This window comes from Triturus cristatus, chromosome 3_1, assembly GCF_964204655.1.
Source record: "Triturus cristatus chromosome 3_1, aTriCri1.1, whole genome shotgun sequence".
Taxonomy (NCBI): domain Eukaryota; kingdom Metazoa; phylum Chordata; class Amphibia; order Caudata; family Salamandridae; genus Triturus; species Triturus cristatus.
Window position 1 is genome coordinate 798,958,726 of NC_140583.1, and position 23,908 is coordinate 798,982,633.

At 48.1% G+C, this 23,908-nt stretch overlaps 1 protein-coding gene across 4 annotated transcripts in view; it reads left to right on the forward strand.

Annotated features, from left to right (window-relative positions):
- Positions 1 to 23,908, forward strand: part of ASB18 (ankyrin repeat and SOCS box containing 18) — a 350,641-nt gene that overhangs the window by 217,172 nt on the left and 109,561 nt on the right. For all 4 annotated transcript variants that reach the window (XM_085645099.1, XM_085645100.1, XM_085645097.1 and 1 more), the window contains exon 2: positions 14,796 to 15,063. In XM_085645099.1, coding sequence (XP_085501225.1) covers positions 14,796 to 15,063 — 268 coding nt within the window. The remainder of the gene's footprint in view (positions 1 to 14,795; positions 15,064 to 23,908) is intronic.

Genomic DNA, 23,908 nt, shown 5'->3' on the forward strand with positions numbered 1-23,908 from the left:
CACACAGGGTACATACGCCTTCTATCGGATAGAGAAAATTATGAGGTCACCATAGTTGACCAAACATCCAGACTCTCCACCAAGATAAAAACCATGGTAGAATAAGGGATTGCCAACAAATGGATCACGAAACATGAAGCTGAATTTCTAGTTTGTGACACACCTCAGACCCCAAGGTTTTATACCCTACCGAAAATCCACAAGAACAAGGATCCACCTCTGGGAAGACCCATTGTGTTAGGTATCGGTTCGGTTGTCGAACCCCTCTCGCAGTTCTGCAATGGGTTCTTAAAACCGATTGTTCATACATCAACATCATATCTCAAAGACACAAAGGATGTCTTGTGCCTCCTCTGAGACAAAGACATAGATATCGATCCAAGAGAAGACTGGTTAATCACAATGAACATAGAGGCTCTATACACAAGCATTCCCCAGAGACGCACGCTAGCTGTGTGGAGCTCATCCTCCAAGAAAAAGAATGGAACTTCATCACTCCTTGCAGTTTCATCATGGAATGTGCAGAGAAGGCTCTGACAGAAAATGTCTTCGAGTACAACGATACCATATACCACCAGATTAGGGGCACGTCTATTGGAAGCACTATTGCTCCCTGTATGGCGTGCCTCTGTGTACACCAATTTGAGGAAGACTTAATATATAACCAGGAGAACCCCTTCAGACAACAACTGAAATTATGGCGCCGATACATTGATGACATCCTCATCATTTGGCATGGGAACGACCAACAAGCAATCAATTTCTGCGAGTGGATCAACACGAGAGACGAACACCTAAAATTTACGTGTAACATCAACACAAATTAAGCAGTTTTTCTGGACCTCGTAATTACCCTGGATGGGGAAAGTGTAAATACGAAAGTATACAACAAACCAACTGATAAAAAGAGCCTTCTCATGTGTGAAAGCTTTCACCCCAAAGCCCTTAGATAGAGTCTCCCTGTGGGCCAATTCCTCCGCGTGAGGAGGAATTGTTCATCATTAGAAACATATGACCATCAATCCCAAACTCTGGAAGACAAATTGATCCAACGCCATTATCCAAAGAAAATGGTTACAAGAGCTAGAAAATTAGCCTGGAACAACAACCGAGAGGCTTTGCTGGAACACAACGAGAAACAGGAGAGTAACAAGATAGTATGCGTCACGACATACACCCCACTTTCAAACAAGGTGCAAAACATCATTCGAAAACATTGCCGTATCCTGAATGGGGCAGGGAAACAATGGACTGCTCTAATGTTTGCATTTAAAAGGAATTTGAACATTAGGGACACACTTGTCCAAGCCAAAGTCACACCGCCCATAGTGCAGACCCAAACCACTTTATGGGATCAGAACAGGCCTATCGGCCATTACCCTTGCGGACATTGTGTAGCATGCCATTTTACCCATCCAACCAAAGAAGTCGACATCAACACAGACAGACCATGGGTCCTGAAGAATCTGACCAATTGTAACATCGAGAATGTGGTGTATCTGATTAAATGCCCCTGCAACCTTCTGTATGTGGGCATGACACTACGTAAAGTAAAGGTTAGGATTAACGAACACCAGAGCACCATAAAATGCAAGAAAAGCAACACTAAGCTTACACGACATTTCCTGGAACAGGGACATTGCGACAAAGACCAAGAGTGGGTGGTGCTGGAGAAAATGCACTCTGGCAGTTTCAACCTACAAAGAACACTGCACATTTGAGAACAGAGGTGGGTGTACCGCCTCAGATCAAGTGACCATGGGTTAAACGATCAAATACCATGGCTTCATATGAATTAAACACATATGACACTGTCATATCTAGAACAAACCTTAGATACGATACAGACCAGAAACCAGCACTGGTTTATGTGTAGCAACATATACAGGAGCTTATGCACATCTGTCAAATGATGTGGGTCCTACATTCCCCAGGACTCTGCCCGGCTCCGTGCTTTCATATAGAGACATAAATAAACATCTAGCTCACACGTCCACACCACCTTGAACACAAAAGCTCCCACTAAAAACTCAGACTTTAGTTAAGACCCACGCCGACCCAGGCATAGGTGTCAATAATGAAACCACACTCAGATTTTTGAAAAAACAGAGTTAGCAAGCGACCCGCATGTTTCATCTGTTTCACCATATTTCCATGTTTGGTAGTGAAACACATGTGCGATAAGTTTTATCACTGCGCATACGCAGCTCAGGTAACACTAAACCGGCCCACAGCAGACACTCCGGACAGCAAGAGCCTCACACCGATGACGCTCCAGTCAGGCTGCCCCTGGGCGACAGCGGAAATAACACACATTAGTTCAGGCCCTGGTGACGTGACAAATTCATTTCACCCTCAGCCACAGGTGCGATCTATCAATTCACAAATGAATCAATTAGATACCGGACCACGCGTATATATACTGCGCCTCCCCCAACCATTCACCAGCGGAGAAGCAATGAGGACAAACCTTAGGAGCACTGGGGAGGGGACGCACCTTGACGTAGTTAGGGTATGGATGGATGTGTGCTAGAGTTTTGTGGTGAAATAGACCTCAACTGCTAATAAGAGTGAATGCATTGCTGAGTCAACATCGTGCATATATATATTTTTCTCTACCTTTCATTTTTGCAATTGTTTCAAAAACAACTTGGTTCTCTGAGTTTGACTACAGGGGTCCCTCAACTCCTCCCTTCCCAGGGCACATCCCTACACCTTTAATAGGGTAAGAGTGTGAGCTGGTCTCACAACCATTTTATCTTGGAGCACCATGTATGCAGTGACATGTGTGCTCACCACATGCACTTTTACTGTATTCCGTGCATGTTTTTCCATCTGATTTCTTCCTGGACAGCATGAGTTTTATACTGTTTCACTTATGCTGTCATATATCATTTTCTTTACAGGTGTCCTGAAAGTTTCAAGGTAGAGCAGGACTAGCCCCAGCTTACTAGAGTGGATTAATCTTTGTCTCTTAGAGACAAGATAGGAGCCCCCCTGTTTAGGTCTCGCCTAGCGTTCCAGCGCATGCGTTGCTCACTCTGTGAGATCTATTGTAATCGAGGCGATTTCGGAAGTGGAGTGGAAGCTCCGCCCATCCTTTCTATTGGCCGGAGTTATCCTTTATGGTAAACGCTGGCCTCCGATTGAAAGTGAGGCTTTTTTGTAACCGCCCTGTCTCCTTCTGCGACTGCGACGGTCCATCCAGATTCGATCGTGTACTCGCGGAGATTACATGGTGGGTTTTATCTGGTGGGTGAGCATTATTTTTTTTCACTCGTCTTTGTTAAAGGCAGCCGCGTGTTTTTAAGCGGCTGCCTTTCCGCAATAGCGAGCTCTTGTTTTAGTAAAGTTAGGAGCGCTCGGGAAGAAGCTGAGACCCGGCGTCATGTGCTGTGTATAGAAACGGACTATTGTACGAAGTTCGAAAGTGCCTAAAGACTTATGCCTGGAATGCCGGGTTCAGAAGAGTTTCGTGGAACCCCCGCCGGCCGTGCCCAATGCCGGCATTGCCGATCAACAGGCCGCTACCTAGTGTTGATTCCACCTTGCGCGACCTCACACTATGTCTTCCTGTTTCATTTTTGTTGGTTCTTTTTCACCCCTTCTATCTTCTTGTGTCGCTGCTTCCCCGTCTTTCCCTTTTCTGCCTCTCGCTCTTTTGCTGTGGTCAAAGTTTGGTGATGAACATGTCACAGGCTCCACAGTGAGTGCGCACGCCCACCATCTGCAAACAAGAGGCGTAAGTTTCCTAGATCGCGTGCACTCGTTCACGTACTTCAACAGTGTTTTGGGGCCCCTTTGCGCCGCTAACAGGGAACTCTTGTGTATGTGATTTAGATGTGTTAGGAGTATCTGTTCTACTACGACACGCGCTCCGCTGCCACCTAAGCCAAGGGTTTGTCCTGGTACTCGAGACGGTGGGGGTGACTTGACCAGTTAGGAGTGACTTTGCCTCCGAGTTGCAGATACAGGAGATATCGACTTGCAGGCCGTGGGAGCTGCCTGTGTGATAGATGTATGTGTTGGAATGTAGTATGTACTTTTGTCCACCACTGCCTCCCATCAGTGTCTCTGTGCGTGTTATGTGTGTGGCCAGCACGGTGCCTGTGCCGTCCATCTTTCTGTGCATCTGATGTCTCTACCTGTCAAGTCACTGACCAACCAGTATGTATGGGTGCCAGTACCGTACTGACCCTTCTGTACAGATTCCTGCGCTGAGCACGCCACGCGCCCGGGCACATTCTCCCCTCGCGCAGCATCCACCTGTGTCTGGATCCCTGCTGCTGGTTCCGGGGTCTCTGCGCCCACTCTGCTCAGTGTGCCCATGCTCGAGCTCGTATATCTTGCCCCCGTTGGTTGCATGTGAGATGTGTCTGTGTACGTTGCGTCGGGCTCCCTCTACCTGTCTGCGCACGAGGTGCACCTATCTGAAGGTAGCCGGGGCTTCCGTTCCCTTCCAGATCTCTGGCACCCATCTAAGCGTGTGAGGTGAGGTGTGTGCACCGCATGTTTAATGTGTGGGCTCATTTCCATGCACTGTATATACATCATGCCAGCCTCTAGTACACATCACTGCCTCGTGCCCTTTACCATCAGTAATGGAACTATATCAGTTGCACAAAGTTTGTATTATTACGGGGATTGCATTGCCTTTGTGGCTGCCCGTGTACCGCCTATAGATGCCTGTAGACCTTCACGCGTGTGTATTAAACACGCCCGATCTCTCCCTAGCAGTGTACGTGTAGGCGCACGCAGGACATTCTGTAGTCTTGGCTATCCGAGATGCGTGGGTCTTGAGATGTATAATGTGTGAACACCTGCTTGTTTGGGAGATTGTGCCCTGGATGCTCATGCACCTGTTGGTGTCAGCATCCAGCATTCAGTTCCCGGCCACACCACCCTCGGTGGTTCACTCCTGGCGCCGCCCATCCTGGATCACCCCGTCACCCTTCCCTGTCTGCTGTAGTTAGACCCAGGTAGCCCCAGGTGGGCGATTGCCATACCTGGCTGGCTCTGCTGACAGGACTATATGCCAGAGTTGTGCATATCTGGGAGCCTCCAAAGCAATATTTCTTACTTTCCACCTTTAAATAACTCTTGAACTAGAGTAAAGCACTCCCTGGAAAGATGGGAGCCCCGGTACTCCGCCTCTAAATGTGGTTTTATTTCCTCCCTTATTTACTTTCTTTTTCAATGCACAGCGTTCCCCATTCAGCTACGTTGTCCCTCTCTTGTGCGATCGCAATCTCCCCCCTATACTGAAGTAATAAACGTAGAGTAGCAAATCACGTCAACTAGAACATATTGAAGGGACAGGCAGTGGTGTAGCAAACAAGCATTTGCAATGCAATAGGTCTGGCTAAAATACTATACCATTAGCAAAGCCAAAAAGCGCAAACTTAAACAAATGCGAGACCTATTGCATTTCCAATGCTTGTTACCCTTACGCCCTGATGAATGCCATGGACCCCCCTGGCCGTTTTGGCAGAAACATGTTGGCAACTCAGACGGAGATGGGGTACTAAACCCCCTAGTCTCCACCACTAATTTTTAACATCGAGCACACTCTGCGCCATTAAAAGATTTCACGCAGGATTGTGCATCAAGTTTTAAATATCACTCACTCACTTTTTCAGCCCGGGCCCCCACTTAGCTATAGAAGTGCCTCCCTGTTTCCAGGTGCAGGCCCACCCTTTATCAAATGTGGTTTTTAAAGGGCGAGGACAGCCGATGATGAAGCATGACACCTGGCGGTGTGTGAGGCCAGTCCATACATTTTTTTGAAATGTCCAACACCACCTAAATCATTGGCATAATGTGCCTCAAATTTCACTAAGAATCAGACACTTAGACAGAGTAGCTTCTTGTTGTGTGATACATGTTGGTTGGAGGCCAGCTTACCCTGACTACCCCAGAGCCTCCAGTTCCACCCCCCCCCCTTTTGAATAAAAGGGTTCATGTGTATAGAAGTGTTTGTATAAACACCAGAAGAACATGTCCTCATTATGCCTGAGTATATGGCACCTACTAGGATGTGGTACTCGGCCTGTGAAAGTACTTCAAGCTCTGCTGAAACATGCAGGCATGCCCCCTTTCCAATACAAGAAGTGTAGATTCTTGGAGTCTGTGAGTGCCTGCCCATATTGAGCAATGGAAGGGATAACATTCTAACTGAAAGGGCCTTTTGGGCAGTCTACCTGTTTCTCCAAGCGTAGATCATTGAGCGATTAGATCACTGGCTATCTAAGTGTTCAGATGTGTATGATTTTCTTGAAAATCATTCGTAGTTCAAGTGTTTTTAGTACGAAATTGATTGCTAGTTTAGGTCTATGCATGTTTGAATGCGAATAGTGACTGTACACATTCACATATGCTTTGTCCTGAACCAGCAATATAGATTCTCTGAGTGTTATGTTGAGAGAATATAGATTTTATTAAATACACAAAGATGAACATTATGCATAAAGTCTCTTTTTTCCCACTCCAAGCAGCCTCTTTAACGGAGAACAATAACCAGAAACAACATTCCAAAATCAGAACCCTGGAGTATAAATACACTCATGACCTCTCGAGAACTTCCTTGTACTTGATGAAACTAATTTCCTCTGAAGAGCTACCTTTATGTAGTTATTTATGTCAAAATTCTTAGGAATATTGACAGACAATAATGCCTGTAGGTCATGTGGATCAGCTGACCCCTGAATGGATGCTGCAGACCTCCATAGGTCCACAGACCACAGATTAATCAACTGCTAAACTAAAACACTGTCGGTCGAGTAGTGACAGTATAACATGTAAACTGAGATGGCCCAGCTGCACCGCTCCTTACCCAATATGCAGGTGACTCAGGAGCTGATCGATTCGTCTGCCACAAACAAATGCTGTGGGGGGGGGGAATGAATTGTTGTAAGCTAACCCGTTTGAATCACTAAAACAGTTCCAATCAATCAATCAATAAATCAGAGCATTTGTAAAGCGCACTACTCACCCGTGAGGGTCTCAAGGCGCTGGGGGGGGGGGGATGCTGCTACTGCTCGAATAGCCAGGTTTTGAGGAGTTTTCTGAAGGTTAGCAGGTCCTGGGTTTGCCGTAGAAGGATGGGGAGGGTGTTCCAGGTCTTGGCGGCGAGGTGGGAGAACGATCTGCCACCAGAGGTCGCACTTCAGATCCGGGGGACGGTGGCGAGGGCGAGGTCAGCGGAGCAGAGCTGGCGATTGTGGATGTAGAAGCTGTGTCGTCTGTTGAGGTATGCTGGTCCAGTGTTGTGGAGTACCTTGTGTGCGTGTGTGAGGAGCTTGAAGGTGATCCTCTTGTTGATGGGGAGCCAGTGCAGGTCTCTCAGGTGGGGTGTGATGTGGCTGCGGTGAGGGATGTCGAGGATCAGGCATGCGGAGGCATTTTGAATGCGTTGAAGTCGTTTCAGGAGTTTGGCCGAGGCTCCTGAGTAGAGGGCGTTTCCGTAGTCCAGCCTGCTGCTGACGAGGGCCTGGGTGACCGTTCTTCTAGTTTTTGTGGGGATCCACCTGTAGATCTTGCGGAGTATGCGGAGGGTGTTGAAGCAGGAGGACAAGACGGCGTTGACCTGGTTTGTCATGGACAGAGTAGGGTCGAGGATGAACCCCAGGTTGCGTGCGTGAATGGTGGGTGTTGGTGCTGTTCCCAGTGCGGTCGGCCACCAGGAGTCGTCCCAGGCCAAAGGGGTGGAGCCGAGAATGAGGACTTCTGTCTTGTCCGAGTTTAGCTTCAGTCGGCTGTTCTTCATCCACTCGGCGACTCGGAGTTGATGTTGAGGTTGTGCATTCGGGCGACGTGGGCATGCGGTGCCATGTAGACGTTGAACAATGTCGGGCTGAGGGATGAGCCCTGGGTACACCGCAGATGATCTCGGTGGCTTCAGTGCGGAAAGGGGGAGGTTGTGGTCCAGTCCAGACCCTTGTCTCGGATCCCAGCGTCGTGGATTCGTGTGCGTAGGGTGGGTAGCAGACAGTGTCGAAGGCGGCTGACAGGTCCAGGAGGATGAGGGCCGCGGTTTCTTCATTGTCCAGCAGGGCCCTGATTTCATCGGTGGTGGCGATGAGGGCAGTTTCGGTGCTGTGGTTGCTGTGGAACCCGGACTGGGATAGGGTCCAGGATGCTGTTCTTCTCAAGGTAGCGGGTCAGTTGTCTGATGACGATCTTCTCGAAGACCTTTGCTGGAAACGGGAGCAGGGAGATGGGCCGGAAGTTCTTGAGGTCCTTGAGGTCGGCCTTGGGTTTTTTGAGTAAGGCGTTGATCTCTGCGTGCTTCCAGCTCTCCGGGAAGGTCGCTGTCTCGAAGGAGATGTTGATGGCTTTCCGTAGATGGCGTGCGATGGTGGTGCTGGCTTTGTTGAAGATGTGGTGTGGGCATGGGTCTGACGGAGATCCGGAGTGGATGGTGTTCATGGTTTTGATGGTGTTGTCGTCGTTTGTTGGTCCAGGAGAGCAGGGGATCGGTGCGGATGGTGGCCGTGGGGGCGGAGGTCTCAGTGGTTGTCGGGGCGGTCGTGACGTTGAAGCTGTCGTGGATGTCTGCGATACTGCGATGGAAGAAGGTGGCAAGGGAGTCGCACAGGTCTTGCGAGGGTGGGATGTCGTTAGTGTTGGAGCTGGGGTTGGAGAGTTCCTTCACGATGTTGAAGACCTCTTTGCTGTTGTGTGCATTGTTGTCTAGGCGGTCTTTGAAGGAGGCCCTTTTGGCGGATCTGATGAGGTGATGGTGTCTGCGAGTAGGCGTTCTTGTGTACCTTAAACACTAGTTTGTTGCAACTATGGGCCCTGTCTCGTTTCTCTTGGGTCTTAGTGTAGCTTGGAACTGAATGTGTTCATCAAGTTTTAACAGAGGCTTCACATGTGGTTACAACGTACTTCCCCTCCAGGCACTCTAGACGAATATTTTCGATGCGTAAGCCCTACAGTGTCAGTCTGCAAAGAAACTTTCTATCACAAACTAGCGCTTTACAAAACAACTAAATACATTCGAATTATTATCCAGGTGGACGCTATGCTCATTTTATCAACCTGAAGGGTGAAATGCTGAGTTGATGTGAGCACAGAAACCCCGAGGTTGTAAAGTTCAAAAGGATGATGCTGTAACATAATGGTCTTCTTACGGCAGTGCTTAATTTGAGTCGGTGTTTCTGGTGCTCTTCATCGACACTTAATTTTCAGCACCGGCGCCTATGAATTGTGGCACTGTCAGCCTATTTTTTGGTATGAATATAACAACAGCTTTTTATTAATTTAAAATTCATTACCATTGACTAAAATCTGCCACCCAAGCCATTCTTATACCTGAAATAGTCGAGATTGCCACATTTGCACAAGTGTGTTGGTTGATAGTTGTGTTGGTACTATCATTGGCAGCACTGGCGGGGGCAATGGTTGGTGCAAGCTGCAGTGGCCTCCTGACGAGGGCCTTGACACTTATTTTTTCACAATTTAAGCTCTCTCTCATGAGCATTGTGTTATATCACAAACATTCAAGAGGACGGCAAAGGGGACTGGGCAAGTTTGCCAAAGACACTGGTACAAGAAACGGAAAGAGAGCCTCATAATGTGCTGTGCCACAGGGCACAGCTCATCAGATCAGGGGCTAATATGGAAGTGTGAGGTGACTTAGATACTCTGCCTGTGCCCCCCAACCAAAACCACTCAAGTACTTGAATGTTTAATGAGTGTTTTTCAGAGTGCCCTTTCAGGGCTTATATATTTTAACAAATGTAAGTTAAAATTCAGCTGTAATCCTTCGTCCCAACCTAGCCCCCCCCCCCCCCTTAAGAAAGGCAGGTTCACTGGCTTCATTCACTTGCAGCAATCCAGCTTAGGCTTTGTCCAGAGAGAGACCAGAGGGGTAGTGGTGGAAGTAAATGATTGTCTCCTAAGAAAAAGGTGTGTCACAAGCACTTTTTTTGTTTTACAAATTACCACTGGCCATATTGGCACTAGAATATCTGTTCTGTGTTCAGCTGTTGTTGACATATACGCTCTTTACAAGTAATCGTTGTATTTAGAGTTGTGGCCTAAGCATTGTTTGAACTCAGCAGTGATATATATTCAGGCAGGTTTGCCTGATCATTGCCAAGTTCCATTTAGAGTTTTTCATATTTTGTTCTATGTGCAACTTCTGGTCAGCTGAATGGTAACTTATGGCCTCAGTCACGAGGCTCCTCACGTCTGACATTATTTCCTTCGAACTGTTTATCCCAAGGGTCAACTCTGTCTTGTATTGTGGTATCAACTCTACTATCTCCATCAGGGTCAAAACTGAGTCTGTTTCATGATCAATTCTGGTTAGTTGTGTTGAGTCTGAGGGTAGATCACATGCAAGGCCACTACAATTATGCAATATTGCAGCTGTTGCGTTTTCCGCATAATTGTGGATTAGCCACATTGGTGACCTCCTCCACCATCTGCTGCTTAAACTGCAGATTTTTACAAACAACTTTTTTTTTCTACCTCAAACCGATCAAAAGTTACTAAAAACACTGCGGAACTCGTTCCCACACAGTGGAAGGCCCTTTGCAAAGGTTGACGGGTCCCCTTTCAGTTGCTTATTTCAATATTGCCCAGTGTTAACCTGTGTAAAAATGAGAAAATAAGGAAGTAATACTAACACAAAATGTGCCACATTACACCACATAATTTGCCTTTTCTTTCTGCATAATTTAGCCAACACTGCCACATAATGTGGCCCGCCCCAGCCAGGATAATTCCAGTGGGCCTGGTCATATGCTCAAGCACGTTTCAGAGTTGTGAGTTTGGCAGCTTTTATTTCTTGCAATTGACTAAATTGGTACAGTATTCTCTACGCCAAGTCATTTTTGGGGCCAACACATTTACTCTGTTTACCCCTAGTGGGGTTTCTGGGATAGTGCTCCAGGCTGTCTGTATTCCCAGAAGGCAGATATACCATACCAGAATTTTGCATGTTTTTCGTTGTTCGCTCTCTTTTGGATTATGACTTTTGTTTCCTTTATACTCTTTGGTCAATTGTGTTGTCAAGTGCCTACTTGTCTTTTGTTTGAGTTTGTGGGTTTGGCAGCCCATACATCCTGGTATTGGAATTTCTACTGTGTGCCAGCTGTGTTTTGGGTTATGGCCTTTGCTCTGTTTACATCTTGCGGTCAGTTGGGTCTAGGATATTGCTCTGGGGCAGCTGGAAGAGTCTCTGATTCACTTCAGTTAGGTGCCTGGATGTATTTAGAAATACGGCTTTGGCTCTTTTTTGGGTCTCGCCTAGACAGCGCATGCGCTGTTTCGAAGAGACATGGAGGGCCCGATTCACAGAACTAACTTAAGACAAAATCCTAAACTTACAACCATTTTGTTATTCGCAGAAGGCACTTACTCATTTACGAATTGAGTTTGGTTAACTTTACTACTCCTAAACTGAGAAAAGTCCTAACTTTAAGACTTTCGGTATTCACAGAAGGCATTTGGGAGTCCTAAAGTTAGGAGTCCTAACTTTACTACTCCTAAACTGAGAAAAATCCTAACTGTAAGACTTTCGGTATTCACAGAGGGCATTTAGGAGTCCTAAAGTTAGGACTACTAACTTTACTACTCCTAAACTGAGAAAAATCCTAACGTTAAGACTTTCGGTATTCACAGAGGGCATTTAGGAGTCCTAAAGTTAGGACTTCTAACTTCTGTGAATACTGAAATGAGTAAGTGCCTTCTGTGAATACCAAAATGAGTAAGTGCCTTCTGTGAATACAAAAATGGTAGTAAGTTTAGGATTTTGTCTTAAGTTAGTTCTGTGAATCGGGCCCGGAGTATCTAAGATATGGGCTTCAAAAAATGCCCAACTTTTTGATTGTTTTCTCTTACTGCCAAGAGGGCAGTGCGTTCATTAAACAAATGACATTTGTGTTTTCTCATGTACCGTGTCCCTTTTTAGTCCTATATTTTAAAGCTGACAACCCCGTATATTTAGCACCCATCATCAACTAGGGCAGTAAATGCGCAGCTACCTCTGTGGTCGGTAAACATGTGGGATTAAAAAACTGGGGGTCTCAAAGAGGGTGTCCTATGTAATTAAGGGCGTGGCTTAATAACATGTAAACTAAAAATCTGTGCTCAGCATAGTGAGCCGCATAACTGATATTTTGCTGCTTCTGTCACTGCATCCAGATATATAATACAAGTAACGTTATACCTACAACAAGCCAGGACTATTGACTTTGTCAGTGGGTGTTAGTTGCATAAGCTAAATAAGCAACAACTATGGCTTCGTTGTATAGAACATGGAAAATGCTTCAGTTCTGAAATGATGAGACTGTAGAGAACTATAGCGAGTCTCTTTGAAGTTACATCAAAGGCAGCGAAGGGTGGTACTGCTGCAGAGTTAAGATTATGTTTTCACCCTGAGGGTGAGAGCAAAAATGGAGAGTCCGATAGGGACCCGTCTCAGCACCCATTTTTTAAACTGCCAGCGCTGAGCACCGGCAGGACCCGGCCAATTTAAAGCCCTGCCCATAACACTAACCTGAGTAAAAAATAATTAAAATGAGTGACTCCTTTTTGCGGAAATGGCATTCAAGACAAACTTCTTTGAGCATAGTAACTTTCTAGAATATAAACCACATCGCAGCACTGTGGTAGTACGTGGCTTGTGGTTGTCTCCTCTTGGTTTAATATACCCAGGATCCCTTTTCTGGAAGCAAAATCTGGCCTAGATGTGACCTTTGGGAGAGTGAAAAATCATTGTCCAACTCAAGGGTGTCCAACCCAAGGGTGTCCAACCGGGCTATGTCGGCAGGGCCGGCTCTGGGGCGGTGCAATCGGTGCGACCGCACCGGGCGTTGACTTGGGGTGGGGGCGTCATTTTTGAAAATTGGTATTATCATTTTAAAAGCACCTGCTGCCTCGTTCCTGGCCTCCAGCAACTTTTAGACATCAATTCAAATGTCAAAAGAAGTCTGATGATTCATTGTCTTCCTGGAAAGGGACCGGAGGTTTGTCTAGTGTAAGTTTTGACTGATCCTAACGTAGCGCAGACATAAGTCCTAACTTTAAGACTTTCGGTATTCACAGAAGGCATTTGGGAGTCCTAAAGTTAGGAGTCCTAACTTTACTACTCCTAAACTGAGAAAAATCCTAACTTTAAGACTTTCGGTATTCACAGAGGGCATTTAGGAGTCCTAAAGTTAGGACTCCTAACTTTACTACTCCTAAACTGAGAATAATCCGAACGTTAAGACTTTCGGTATTCACAGAGGGCATTTAGGAGTCCTAAAGTTAGGACTCCTAACTTTACTTCTCCAAAACTGAGAAAAATCCTAACGTTAAGACTTTTGGTATTCACAGAGGGCATTTAGGAGTCCTAAAGTTAGGACTTCTAACTTCTGTGAATACTGAAATGAGTAAGTGTCTTCTGTGAATACCAAAATGAGTACGCGCCTTCTGTGAATGCCAAAATGGTAGTAAGTTTAGGATTTTGTCTTAAGTTAGTTCTGTGAATCGGGCCCGGATTATCTAAGATATGGGCTTAAAAAAACTGCCCAACTTTTTGATTGTTTTCTCTTACTGTCCTTTTGAAATGCTGGCTTATCATTGGTGAATAAACTTAGTAGTCGCTCCTTTTGTGCCGCCCTGGAGACTTCCCCTGCTACATGAATCCTTTCACTATGGGCCATATGTTTTCCTTCAGTGCATTATTTTGTCTTTCGCTCTGTCCACGCTGCTGCTCCCAGTTCACTTAATCTCCCTGCCCTTTGCAGAACAACACCTCCCGGCCCACTGAGCTTGTTTGTATTCTAAACAGCTGCTCTTCGCTTCCTCTCATGAGCTGCTGCTGCCTCCCTTTTATACATTGTACTTTAAAAACAATAAATCTGCACATTTTTATCCGATGCTGTTGAGTTCTACTGTTTGTGCTTGTTTAAATTAAATTGCTCAAACACAGCTGAAAAAATAGACAGGGAATTGTGGTAAACCTTGCAAGCAGGGAAGCGTTGAACCACGCCCACCAAATCAGCTGTCCGAGAGTTGCTATGTGCACTCTACTCATCCTTCTTTTTTCAGTAGAGGAAGAAATGCACTGCACAGAAAAAAGGGTTGTGCACCCAAATCATAATGTTTTCGTCTAACAGCTACAGCCTTCTGCATTCATCTGAGAAAACCCCCTGCAGCTTCTTTTTTTCAACAAAGAAGCAGCTTCCTAACACAGGAATTTCAGTATGATTTATGGTGCAGTCAAAAGACAGCAGAAGGTGTGTTATAAAGGAAGTTCATGTTACCCTTATTTAACAATCTTTTAATTGGCCAGTAAAGTAACAGGATTTGTTACTGATAACAAAATTACTTTAAAAGTGTGAATTTTGTTTCAGCTGAGCCAGCGTAAACAATGTGACGTTTTTATTTTACTTAATTCCTAGTACCAAAACAACACACTTTCTGTTTTCCAATCTAGGGGCTAAGATTACTGTGTATACAAGTATAGTGTTATCAAAGTTGTTTTTTGTAGAAATATAATTCTTAGTTATTTGTAAAAGTCAAAGGATACACAATTCAATATTTATTGGTACATTTGCAGTACTCTACTAACTTCAAAGTTTCAAAAAGGTCTATTAAAATAAAGTCGTTATTACAGCACCCAGCATAAATGTGCTGTATGGCTAAATACTTATAAGGTCCCAAAGGCGAGACCTATTGCATTGCAAATGCTTGTTATATACTCTGTGGTCAGGTATATTGGCATTAAAGCGCTGCCACATGCGTGATTGGATCAACCCAAGTTCTTATTTGCATTGTGCATTCTTTTGGTGCAGGTCTCTGGTCACTGGAGTACAAGAGGGAGCTTACAAACCCCCTGTGCATCACAGCTAGCAGGGGCTACACTGATTGCCTGCGTTACCTGCTGCACAGAAAAGCCGACCCCAATGCTGCTCCTGGGGGACAGAGCGCGCTGCACGAGGCCTGTGCCAAGGGCCACACCGAGTGTGCCGAACTGCTGCTGGAGCACATGGCGAATCCCAACCTGCTTAGCCACGAGGGTCTGACGCCGCTTCACCTCTGCACGAGCGAGGACACGCTTCGGTGAGCGACAGTGACGCACGCCAAGAGGGCGGTGCGTTCATTAAACAAATGGCATTTGTGTTTTCTCATGTACTGTGTCCCTTTTTAGTCCTATATTTTAAAGCTGACAACCCCGTGTATTTAGCACCCATCATCAACTAGGGCAGTAAATGCGCAGCTACCTCTGTGGTCGGTAAACACGTGGGATTAAAAAACTGGGGGTCTCAAAGAGGGTGTCCTATTTAATTAAGGGCGTGGCTTAATAACACGTAAACTACAAATCTGTGCTCAGCATAGTGAGCCGCATAACTGATATTTTGCTGCTTCTGTCACTGCATCCAGATATATAATACAAGTAACGTTATACCTACAACAAGCCAGGACTATTGACTTTGTCAGTGGGTGTTAGTTGCATAAGCTAAATAAGCAACAACTATGGCTTCGTTGTATAGAACATGGAAAATGCTTCAGTTCTGAAATGATGAGACTGTAGAGAACTATAGCGAGTCTCTTTGAAGTTACATCAAAGGCAGCGAAGGGTGGTCCTGCTGCAGAGTTAAGATTTTGTTTTCACCCTGAGGGTGAGAGCAAAAATGGAGAGTCCGATAGGGACCCGTCTCAGCACCCATTTTTGAAACTGCCAGTGCTGAGCACCGGCAGGACCCGTCCAATTTAAAGCCCTGCCCATAACACTAACCTGAGTAAAAAATAATTAAAATGAGTGACTCCTTTTTGCGGAAATGGCATTCAAGACAAACTTCTTTGAGCATAGTAACTTTCTAGAATATAAACCACATCGCAGCACGGTGGTAGTACGTGGCTCGTGGTTGTCTCCTCTTGGTTTAATATACCCAGGATCCCTTTTCTGGAAGCAAAATCTGGCCTAGATGTGACCTTTGGGAGAGTGAAAAATCATTGTCCAACTGAAGGGTGTCCAACCCAAGGGTGTCCAACCGGGCCAGATCCATGTCGGCAGGGCCGGCTCTGGGGCGGTGCAATCGGTGCGACCGCACTGGGCGTTGACTTGGGGTGGGGGCGTCATTTTTGAAAATGGGTATTATCATTTTAAAAGCACCTGCTGCCTCGTTCCTGGCCTCCAGCAACTTTTAGACCTCAATTAAAATGTCAAGAGAAGTCTGATGATTAATTGTCTTCCTGGAAAGGGACCGGAGGTTTGACTGATCCTAACGTAGCGCAGATGGTTAAAATGCCTGCTGCTAAGAACGTGTACCATGCAGATAAGGAAGTGCATATCATGTAAATAGGTCAGTGGGTTGCTGCTTCTGTAAGAGAGCTCCTTTTGTTACTTGTCTTTTATAAGTCAAAATCCTAATATAGAACACTGAGCTATTAACTGTCATCCTAGAGCTGCATGCAAACTGCAAGGAATATGTTAGAGCTATATGTTTTTTACCCAGTCTTTCATCATCCTAGTTTTGTGAAAAGGGTTAATTTGGGTAGAAAACAATTCTTTTTATGAAAGAGAACCCCTAACACTGATGTTACATTTTAAATTCTGTATTTGTGCTTTTCCTGAATAAGAACTTAAACTATATTGCCTACCTGTATCGATTACATGTCACTCATACACTACACCTTGTAGTACTGTCTGATGGAACATTTCCTATACACTGATTTACACACATATGATTGTCTCTGTGCAATGTGTGTGTGGTGTAAAGTGCTCTGACACCTTACACTGGTATGAGTGGCGCTATAAAACTAAATGAATCTGAGAGACAGTGGTTATTGAGACTTGAGAGGCATTGTTAAAGGGTGCTAGTGAGGAAATCCGTGGCAGAGGTGGTCATTGGGGTGGGCACCAACAGACACTGTCGCACAGGGCGCCACCAACGCTAAAGCCGGCCCTGCATGCCGATATGTATATACCATGATGCACTGGGGAGGACTGGGGCAGACCCCTGGCCAATGTATGCCTCCTCCCTCTAGCAAGGTATAGACTGGCTCATGCCTCTTAGGGGAGCTGGTGATCGGTTTCAGGAGCCACGCGTTTGCACTAGGGGTGGGCGGAATTTGCGTAATCGCGTTACGCAAATCTCCGCGAAACGGTAAAAAATCTCCGCGAACATGCAGAAATTCCGCGAACACGCGGAATTGCTTGTTCGCGGTGCTTTTTTCCTGTTCACAGTTGCTGTTTGCGTGCTCGGGGAGAAATATCTTGCGAACACGCATTTTGAGAACGCGAACAAGAAAAAATTTCGCGAAGTCGCGGAAAGCAGAATTTTGGGCAATTTCGCGTTCTCCGTGGAACGCGAAATTACCGAAATTCCGCGAGCGGAACGGAATTTACCGCCCAGGCCTAGTTTGCACCTGAGAGCTGTTTGACACTTACAAAGACAGTAAGTCTGTTCCGGAAAGTTCAGAAGAAGGAAAGACTGGAGTCAAGGGCTGTCAGCACTGTCTGCGATCCAAAACTCAAGAAAAAATGTAAGTTATGGACTGCCTTGAACTGCATTTACCATGATGCACTAGGGGGGAGGCCTGGGGCAGACCTGTGACCAGTGTACGACTCCACCCCCTAGCAATACATTTATGTTATGCTGATTTTTTGCAAATATGGCCCAGAGCCGACCCTTCTGAGTGTGCAGGGGACTTCATCGGTCTAGATATAGAGCTCTGTTTTCCATCTTCTGGTAATCGTGTAGCTTTCTTTTCTATAAATATAGAGTTCCTTTAAATAGTGACTCTGTATTGCTCTGGCACAACACTCATATTCCCAGCGCTTCCTTCCTGCCCGATGACTAGCTCATCCATCCTGCATCACTGGTCCTATCCTTTCTGAAGGTCCTTTGTCATCCTCCCTGTTCCCCATCAACAAAGCAGACCGATACCTCACTAAGATGGCCGCTTTTTGGATATCCTTGCTTGTGTCATATTTTCATTACATCGTCACACCGGTGGGTACCACATATATGTCTATCCATTTGTGTCAGAGCCAGGGCGTCTAACATAAATACTTGAGCAGAAAAGTAACCTATAAGGGACAGGCATAGATTATTTCCCAAGTTCTATCCAAGCATTGCAAAGAAGTCACTGCCCCGTGGTATTACATCATCAAAGTGCGTGAATAATGACTTTACCTGGTGTCCAGCGATTTCCAGAAAAGTAAACATTAGTACTGGGGTTCAAGTAGGTGATGGTGAAATAGATGTCCTGATTCTCTACTTGTACAATGAGGGATGTCCAGAAAATTGTGTTCCTTCAAATTATTTTCTTCGACGGGTCCAAGATATTACTTAGGGATTAAGTCTCCAGCCCCTCCTCGTACCGGTAATTAACTGTGAGATGAATTTCACCTTGAGACAAAAAACTCAAGTAAAATGCTGTAAATGCAAGCACTGCCCACCCTTAGCTGTGCCACATACAGGCTGGCATTCCCAGAACCCTTCTGGTTTTCCTTGTCTCTGACCAAGAAGGGGACTTTGGCAAATCCCCGTGGTGTTCCTGCCATATTCTCACCCGTCTCTTCAAAGCCACCATATTGTACTACGTCCAGCTTTGATTTGTAAACCCCTCCTCTTGTACAGCACTCCGTCGCCTAGGAGAAGCAAGTAAATCACAAGCATACATAAAATGTTATGAGATACCTGTACCGTTGGTTCGTGTGGACAAGTGGGTTGGGTATTTTGGGGTGCTCTATACTAGAGACTGTGTGGCAGTGTCTTCCAAAGGGGTGCCCAGGGCAGTAGAAGAAAAGTACTAGGGTGAAGAAAAGTTATACCGACAAGCAGATTAAAGCAAGAACATAGTTATGTTATGTTATGTAGATTTGTACAGCACACTATCACCGGCAAGAGTATCCTGGCGCTGAGCAGGTGTGAGTCTAGCCAAACCTAGATCCTAGTGAACTACTCAAAAAGCCAGGTATTCAACTTCTCCAGAATTCATGAAGGGAGGAGGAGGCACTTAATTGTAGTGTCAGGTCATTCCACTAATTAGGAACGATGTAGGAGAAGGCTTGACCACCAGATCTTTTTTTCTGTATATGTGGGATGTGTGTAAATAGGAGTCTGGTCAAGCTGGGGTGTCTGGATGGTTTGTGGAAGCAGGAGCCAGTGGAGCTCCTTCAGGTGCGGAGTGATGTGAGTGCAGCCTGGGAGGTTGAGAGTGAATCTGGCCACCGAGTTCTTAATGGTCTGCAGCCTTCTGGTGCGCTTCTTTTTGATCCCTGCAAAGAGGGCATTCCCATAGTCCAGCTTGCTTGTGACATGGACATTTATGATGGTTTTCCACATGCTGATTGGGAGCCATTTGTAAATCTTCATAGGAATCTTCAGGGTATGGTAGGGCAGGAGTCAGATAGGGCCTCCGAATGGAAGGACTTCTGGTAGCAGCAGTTTCTTCTGGGGTGATGGCTAACCTTGTGGTTAGCATTTGTTCTCTGGATAAGATCTGGAGGTGTTTGGCGTGGTCTGTTGGGTCCGGTTGCGGTTTGAAGTCACTGTATATTGCGGTGATTTTGTTGCTGAAGAATTGAGAGAGATTGTTACAGAGGCACTAATGCAGGGTGATTATTGTCACCACCTTTCCATTATTTTCATGAACCATCCATTATCTGGGACGAATGCCCGTTGTCCGTTATTGTTTTTATAACGGATGGTGTTTGCCCATAATGTTAAAGTTTGCCAGTGTGTGTACCTGGCTTGAGCCTTCCAGCCTGGGCCTGCTCTCTTTTCTAAAAGCACCACTCTATGCTTGTTTGTGTTTTGCTTAACTAATTGTGATTTCAATTTTTGTCAAGGGTTAGTTCATCAACAGGTTTAGGTGTGTTGAAGTGCAGGGTGCTTTTACTTGCTGCTGAGATGTTTAGTGTGCTCAAGGCTCAGAGAATCAGGTCACTGTGATGCGCACAGTACTGCCAAATCATGGTCAGTGGGGGTTGGAAGCACAACCTGCACCAGGGTTTGTGTGCACTGACATGCACTGCTGCCCATTTGATGTTAAATGCACACTTAGAGGCACATTTACAAATATTTTAAGCTAGGCTTGTATTACAAAAGTGACGCAAAACAGTGCAAAATGTTTTTTTTAAATTCACGTTCCAGAGCATAACTTGTTTTTCAACCCCCAATGTTTTTTAATGCAAATCCCTATCTGCTAACAATAGTAGACATGGTTATGCACCAAAAAATAACACCACCTGAAAGCAGGTGTTAAAAAGGAGAATCATTTTATTTCTCCTAACTTGCCAATTTGCATGTGAGCTGCATTGTACAGCACACATCCAGTGTGGAAAGTTCTAAAGTTTGTCTAGGCATAATATTTTGTACTGGAATGGTATCCTTTCAGTAATTAAACCTATTCTAGAGTCACGCAGACAACTTTGCTCTGTAAGGCACAGGTGTGTGTGGCGCTCGACAGCCTAATTGTATGTCAGTGGTACCCTGAGAGCAGACTAGTGCCATATCTTAATAGATATGGTCATTCCTGGTCTCTCCTTGTAACACAACGCATTGCAGCAACTTTGGGTGCAGCGCCTCGTATGACAGTTTTGAAAATCTGAGCCAAAGTCATTTCTAATAGTTCTGCGTCTCGCCTCTGGAAATAGAGCCCCAGAACTCTTTCCCACAACAGTGATGGAAATTGGTAAAGGGTGCAGAGACTGACAGTTTATGTATTTCTTTTTTTTTTTTTTACTTTGCATCCATGGACACATTTTTACAGCAAATGTGGTCTGGCTTACACTTGTTTACAGACAGATAGCATTTTCAAATATCTTATGAATGCAATGCACCTGCCACAGAGAACATTGTAATCACCAACAATTTCAGGGTATGAGTAAATTAACTATCTTTGATAATGAACTTGGTGGGGTGATTTGTGTGCACTGCTCAGTATGGTCACAGGTTTGACTCATCAAGCATAGATGGTCAATGGGGGCGTGGCTAAGCACGCGATGGAAGCGGACGTGCCCGGGTAGAGCTCCCGATCGAGCCCTCCTGCCCCGGGCCGTTTCTCCGCTGCAACAATCCTAAACGTTGCGGATTTGGCCGGCGGGCCCTCCACGGAGCCTTCTCCGCCACCTGGCCGAGTTTGCGGCGAATCGGCGGTGGAACACCGCGCCGACCCTGCGGACGAGGCCGCGACCGCTCTACAGGACGCGCGGCCGCGGCTCGCGGCTACGCGAGACCGGGGCGCTGCCCTGTCCCTTAGGCCCGAGGCTGCCATCTGAGGAGGAGCTACCGCGACGCCGAGCGGCGGCCTACAACTGCGGCGAGGGCGGCCTGGCGACGGGGGGGCCGTGCTTGGACCCGCCTGGGGGACCCCCCTGTAGCGCCACGGAAAAGACAGTGACGGACAACGACACCCCCCTGAGACCGCGTGACCGCACCACTGGCGACGGGTGGGCCTGCGCCTGAACCCCAACGACGACTACCTGCACAGCACAGGTAGCTGCAGCGTCCTACGAAGACTGGAGGTGCCGTGGGGGAGCAGCGGCGGCAGCCCCCCCGGATCTGGGGACACACGCACGGACCTGCCTCCCCGCGCCACACTCTGCCGGGACAGGGGACGCACTGAGGCGGTTCTCCTCTTGGTGACCCTAGCGCTTCAGCAACACGACGCGCCAACACACGCTGCCGCCGCCCGCGGAGCCCTGGAACCGCTGTGGGGGCGCCGACCTGGGCCTCCTTGGCGCACACACACAACGCGACCCCTGCGCCACGCGCTACGGTGCGGGCCGACGCGGGAAGAAGGACTCAGGGGCGCCCTGCGGACTGGAAGAGGGATACTGAGAGCTGACCCGGCTGCGACTGAGCCCCCCACTGGCTGAGCCCCTGCACACGTGGCGAAGACGACACGGCCTGGCTGGCCGAGGCGGTGAGACACGGCGAGGTGGACCGCTCCCATTCCGCTGGAGCAGGGCATCAACGGAGCAACACCCCCCTACCCCACGACGACGGGGGGGACGTCTTCCGCACGCCGCTGGCTCCATGCCTAGAGGGGCGCGAACCCGCTCCGGACCGGGGTCGACGGCGGAGAGGAGGCGCCACGAGCCAACGAGGCCCGCGATGGACACGGACCATGTGACGGCGAAACTAGACAGTGTCCTGGCGGCCATGGAGAGGATGGAGGAATCGCTGCAGCAGACACGCACCTCCCTGGAGACCCGCATAGACAGTGTGGCAATTGACCTGACGCACCTCAGAGCCGACCATAAAAAGCTGCAAACGCGCACCACCGCGCTGGAAGAAGCCATGGCAGAGGTCGAGCCGGCGACGAAACGGACCGAAGCCGGGGTGAGCGACCTTCTACACCGGGTGGAACTACTGGAGGGAAGGGCTGAGGATGCGGAAGGCCGGGCACGAAGGAACAACATCCGCCTGGTGGGCATCCCGGAGCGATGGGAAGGGGCGAATCCTGTCCGCAAGGTCGAGGACTGGCTACGAGACCTCCTACCGGACAACACGCTCTCCCCGCACTTCGTGGTGGAAAGGGCCCATCGCGTCCCCGCGAAACCGCCACCTCCGGGCTCTAACCCTCGGCCGTTTCTCCTCCGAGTCCTCAACTACAGGGACCGCGATGCCATCCTGCGAGGGGCCAGAAACCTAGGGGACATTACCATTGACAACGCGACGGTGATGTTTTTCCCGGACTACACGGCGCGAGTACAGCGGCAAAGACACTCTTTCCTGCCCATCAAACGACGGCTACGTGAAGCGGCCCTCCAGTACTCGCTGCTCTTCCCAGCCAAACTGCGAGTGGTGGCGCACGACAAAACCCATTTCTTCACGAGCCCCGAAGACGCGGAGGCCTGGCTTGATGGCGGAATGCCAGCCGTGCCACGACGGACGACGGGAACAGGCGCGATGGAAAGATCGAGGGGACCAAGACGACGACGCCACCGCGGGTTGCCCACGCCGCCGCCAACCGGCGGGACACCGAGTCACTCCCCGCCAGCGGACCTTGTTCATCAGGAGCAACGGGACGCCCTGCGCAGGGTGGCAGAGATTAGCAACTCTCCGGCGTCGTCGGCTCGGCCGGACGCCAGCCCGACAGCCCACTCAACGGACGACGAGGCAATCTACGGCATCCCGGACACACAGGACTCTGGAGGACCCCCGGAGGTCACACCGCAAACGGCGGACCTCTTTGGCTGAGGTGCCCCGGAACTGGGCTGCCACCTGACGCACATCGCCAACCTCCCGAACCCCTGCGGGATGACCCCTTACGGAACTGAACCTGCTGGAAGAGCCCAGACACCTATGCTGACGGCGCTGCGGGGGGGCCCGCTCGTGGGGCCGGACACTGTAAGTACAATTTCTACTTATGGCCGCACGGCCTACGCGCACCTGATTTACAACCACGCAGAGACGCCTTTTAGTGCCACATGCTCGGCCTGTTGCTGCTGGGGGGCCGTGGGGGGGAACGTGCCCGCGCCCTCCCCCCTTCCCCCCCCCTCTCCGTGGGCATTCCAGCCCCCCGCTGACCTGATGGCCGGGCGCGCAACTGCTACGGCCTTGAACTGTGGCCATCGGACGCCCGCCGGCCGGCAGCAGCATGTACACAACGCCTGGGAGGCATGCGAGGCGCTTCCGAACCTGCATTGCTTCCGTTGTTGTTCAGAAGATACTTTACCCACCCCCCGAGACTGTCTAGTTCGTAAGCTCGCTTGAGTGTTTGGACGGCGACCTGTTGTGCAGCCGACCTTTTGGTATTCTACAAGTTCTCATCTCTCTTTATTTAGTTGCCATGTTTCGACTTTCTATGCACCCTTTCTTCCCTCTCCCCTCACCCTGTTGGAGATCACGACACTGCATGCACATCACTAGCTTTAGCTGCGCGGCGGCTGCGGGCTGCTGGCCCCGGGGGGCCCTTGAGATGGGGGGATGCGCTCTTGGGGGCG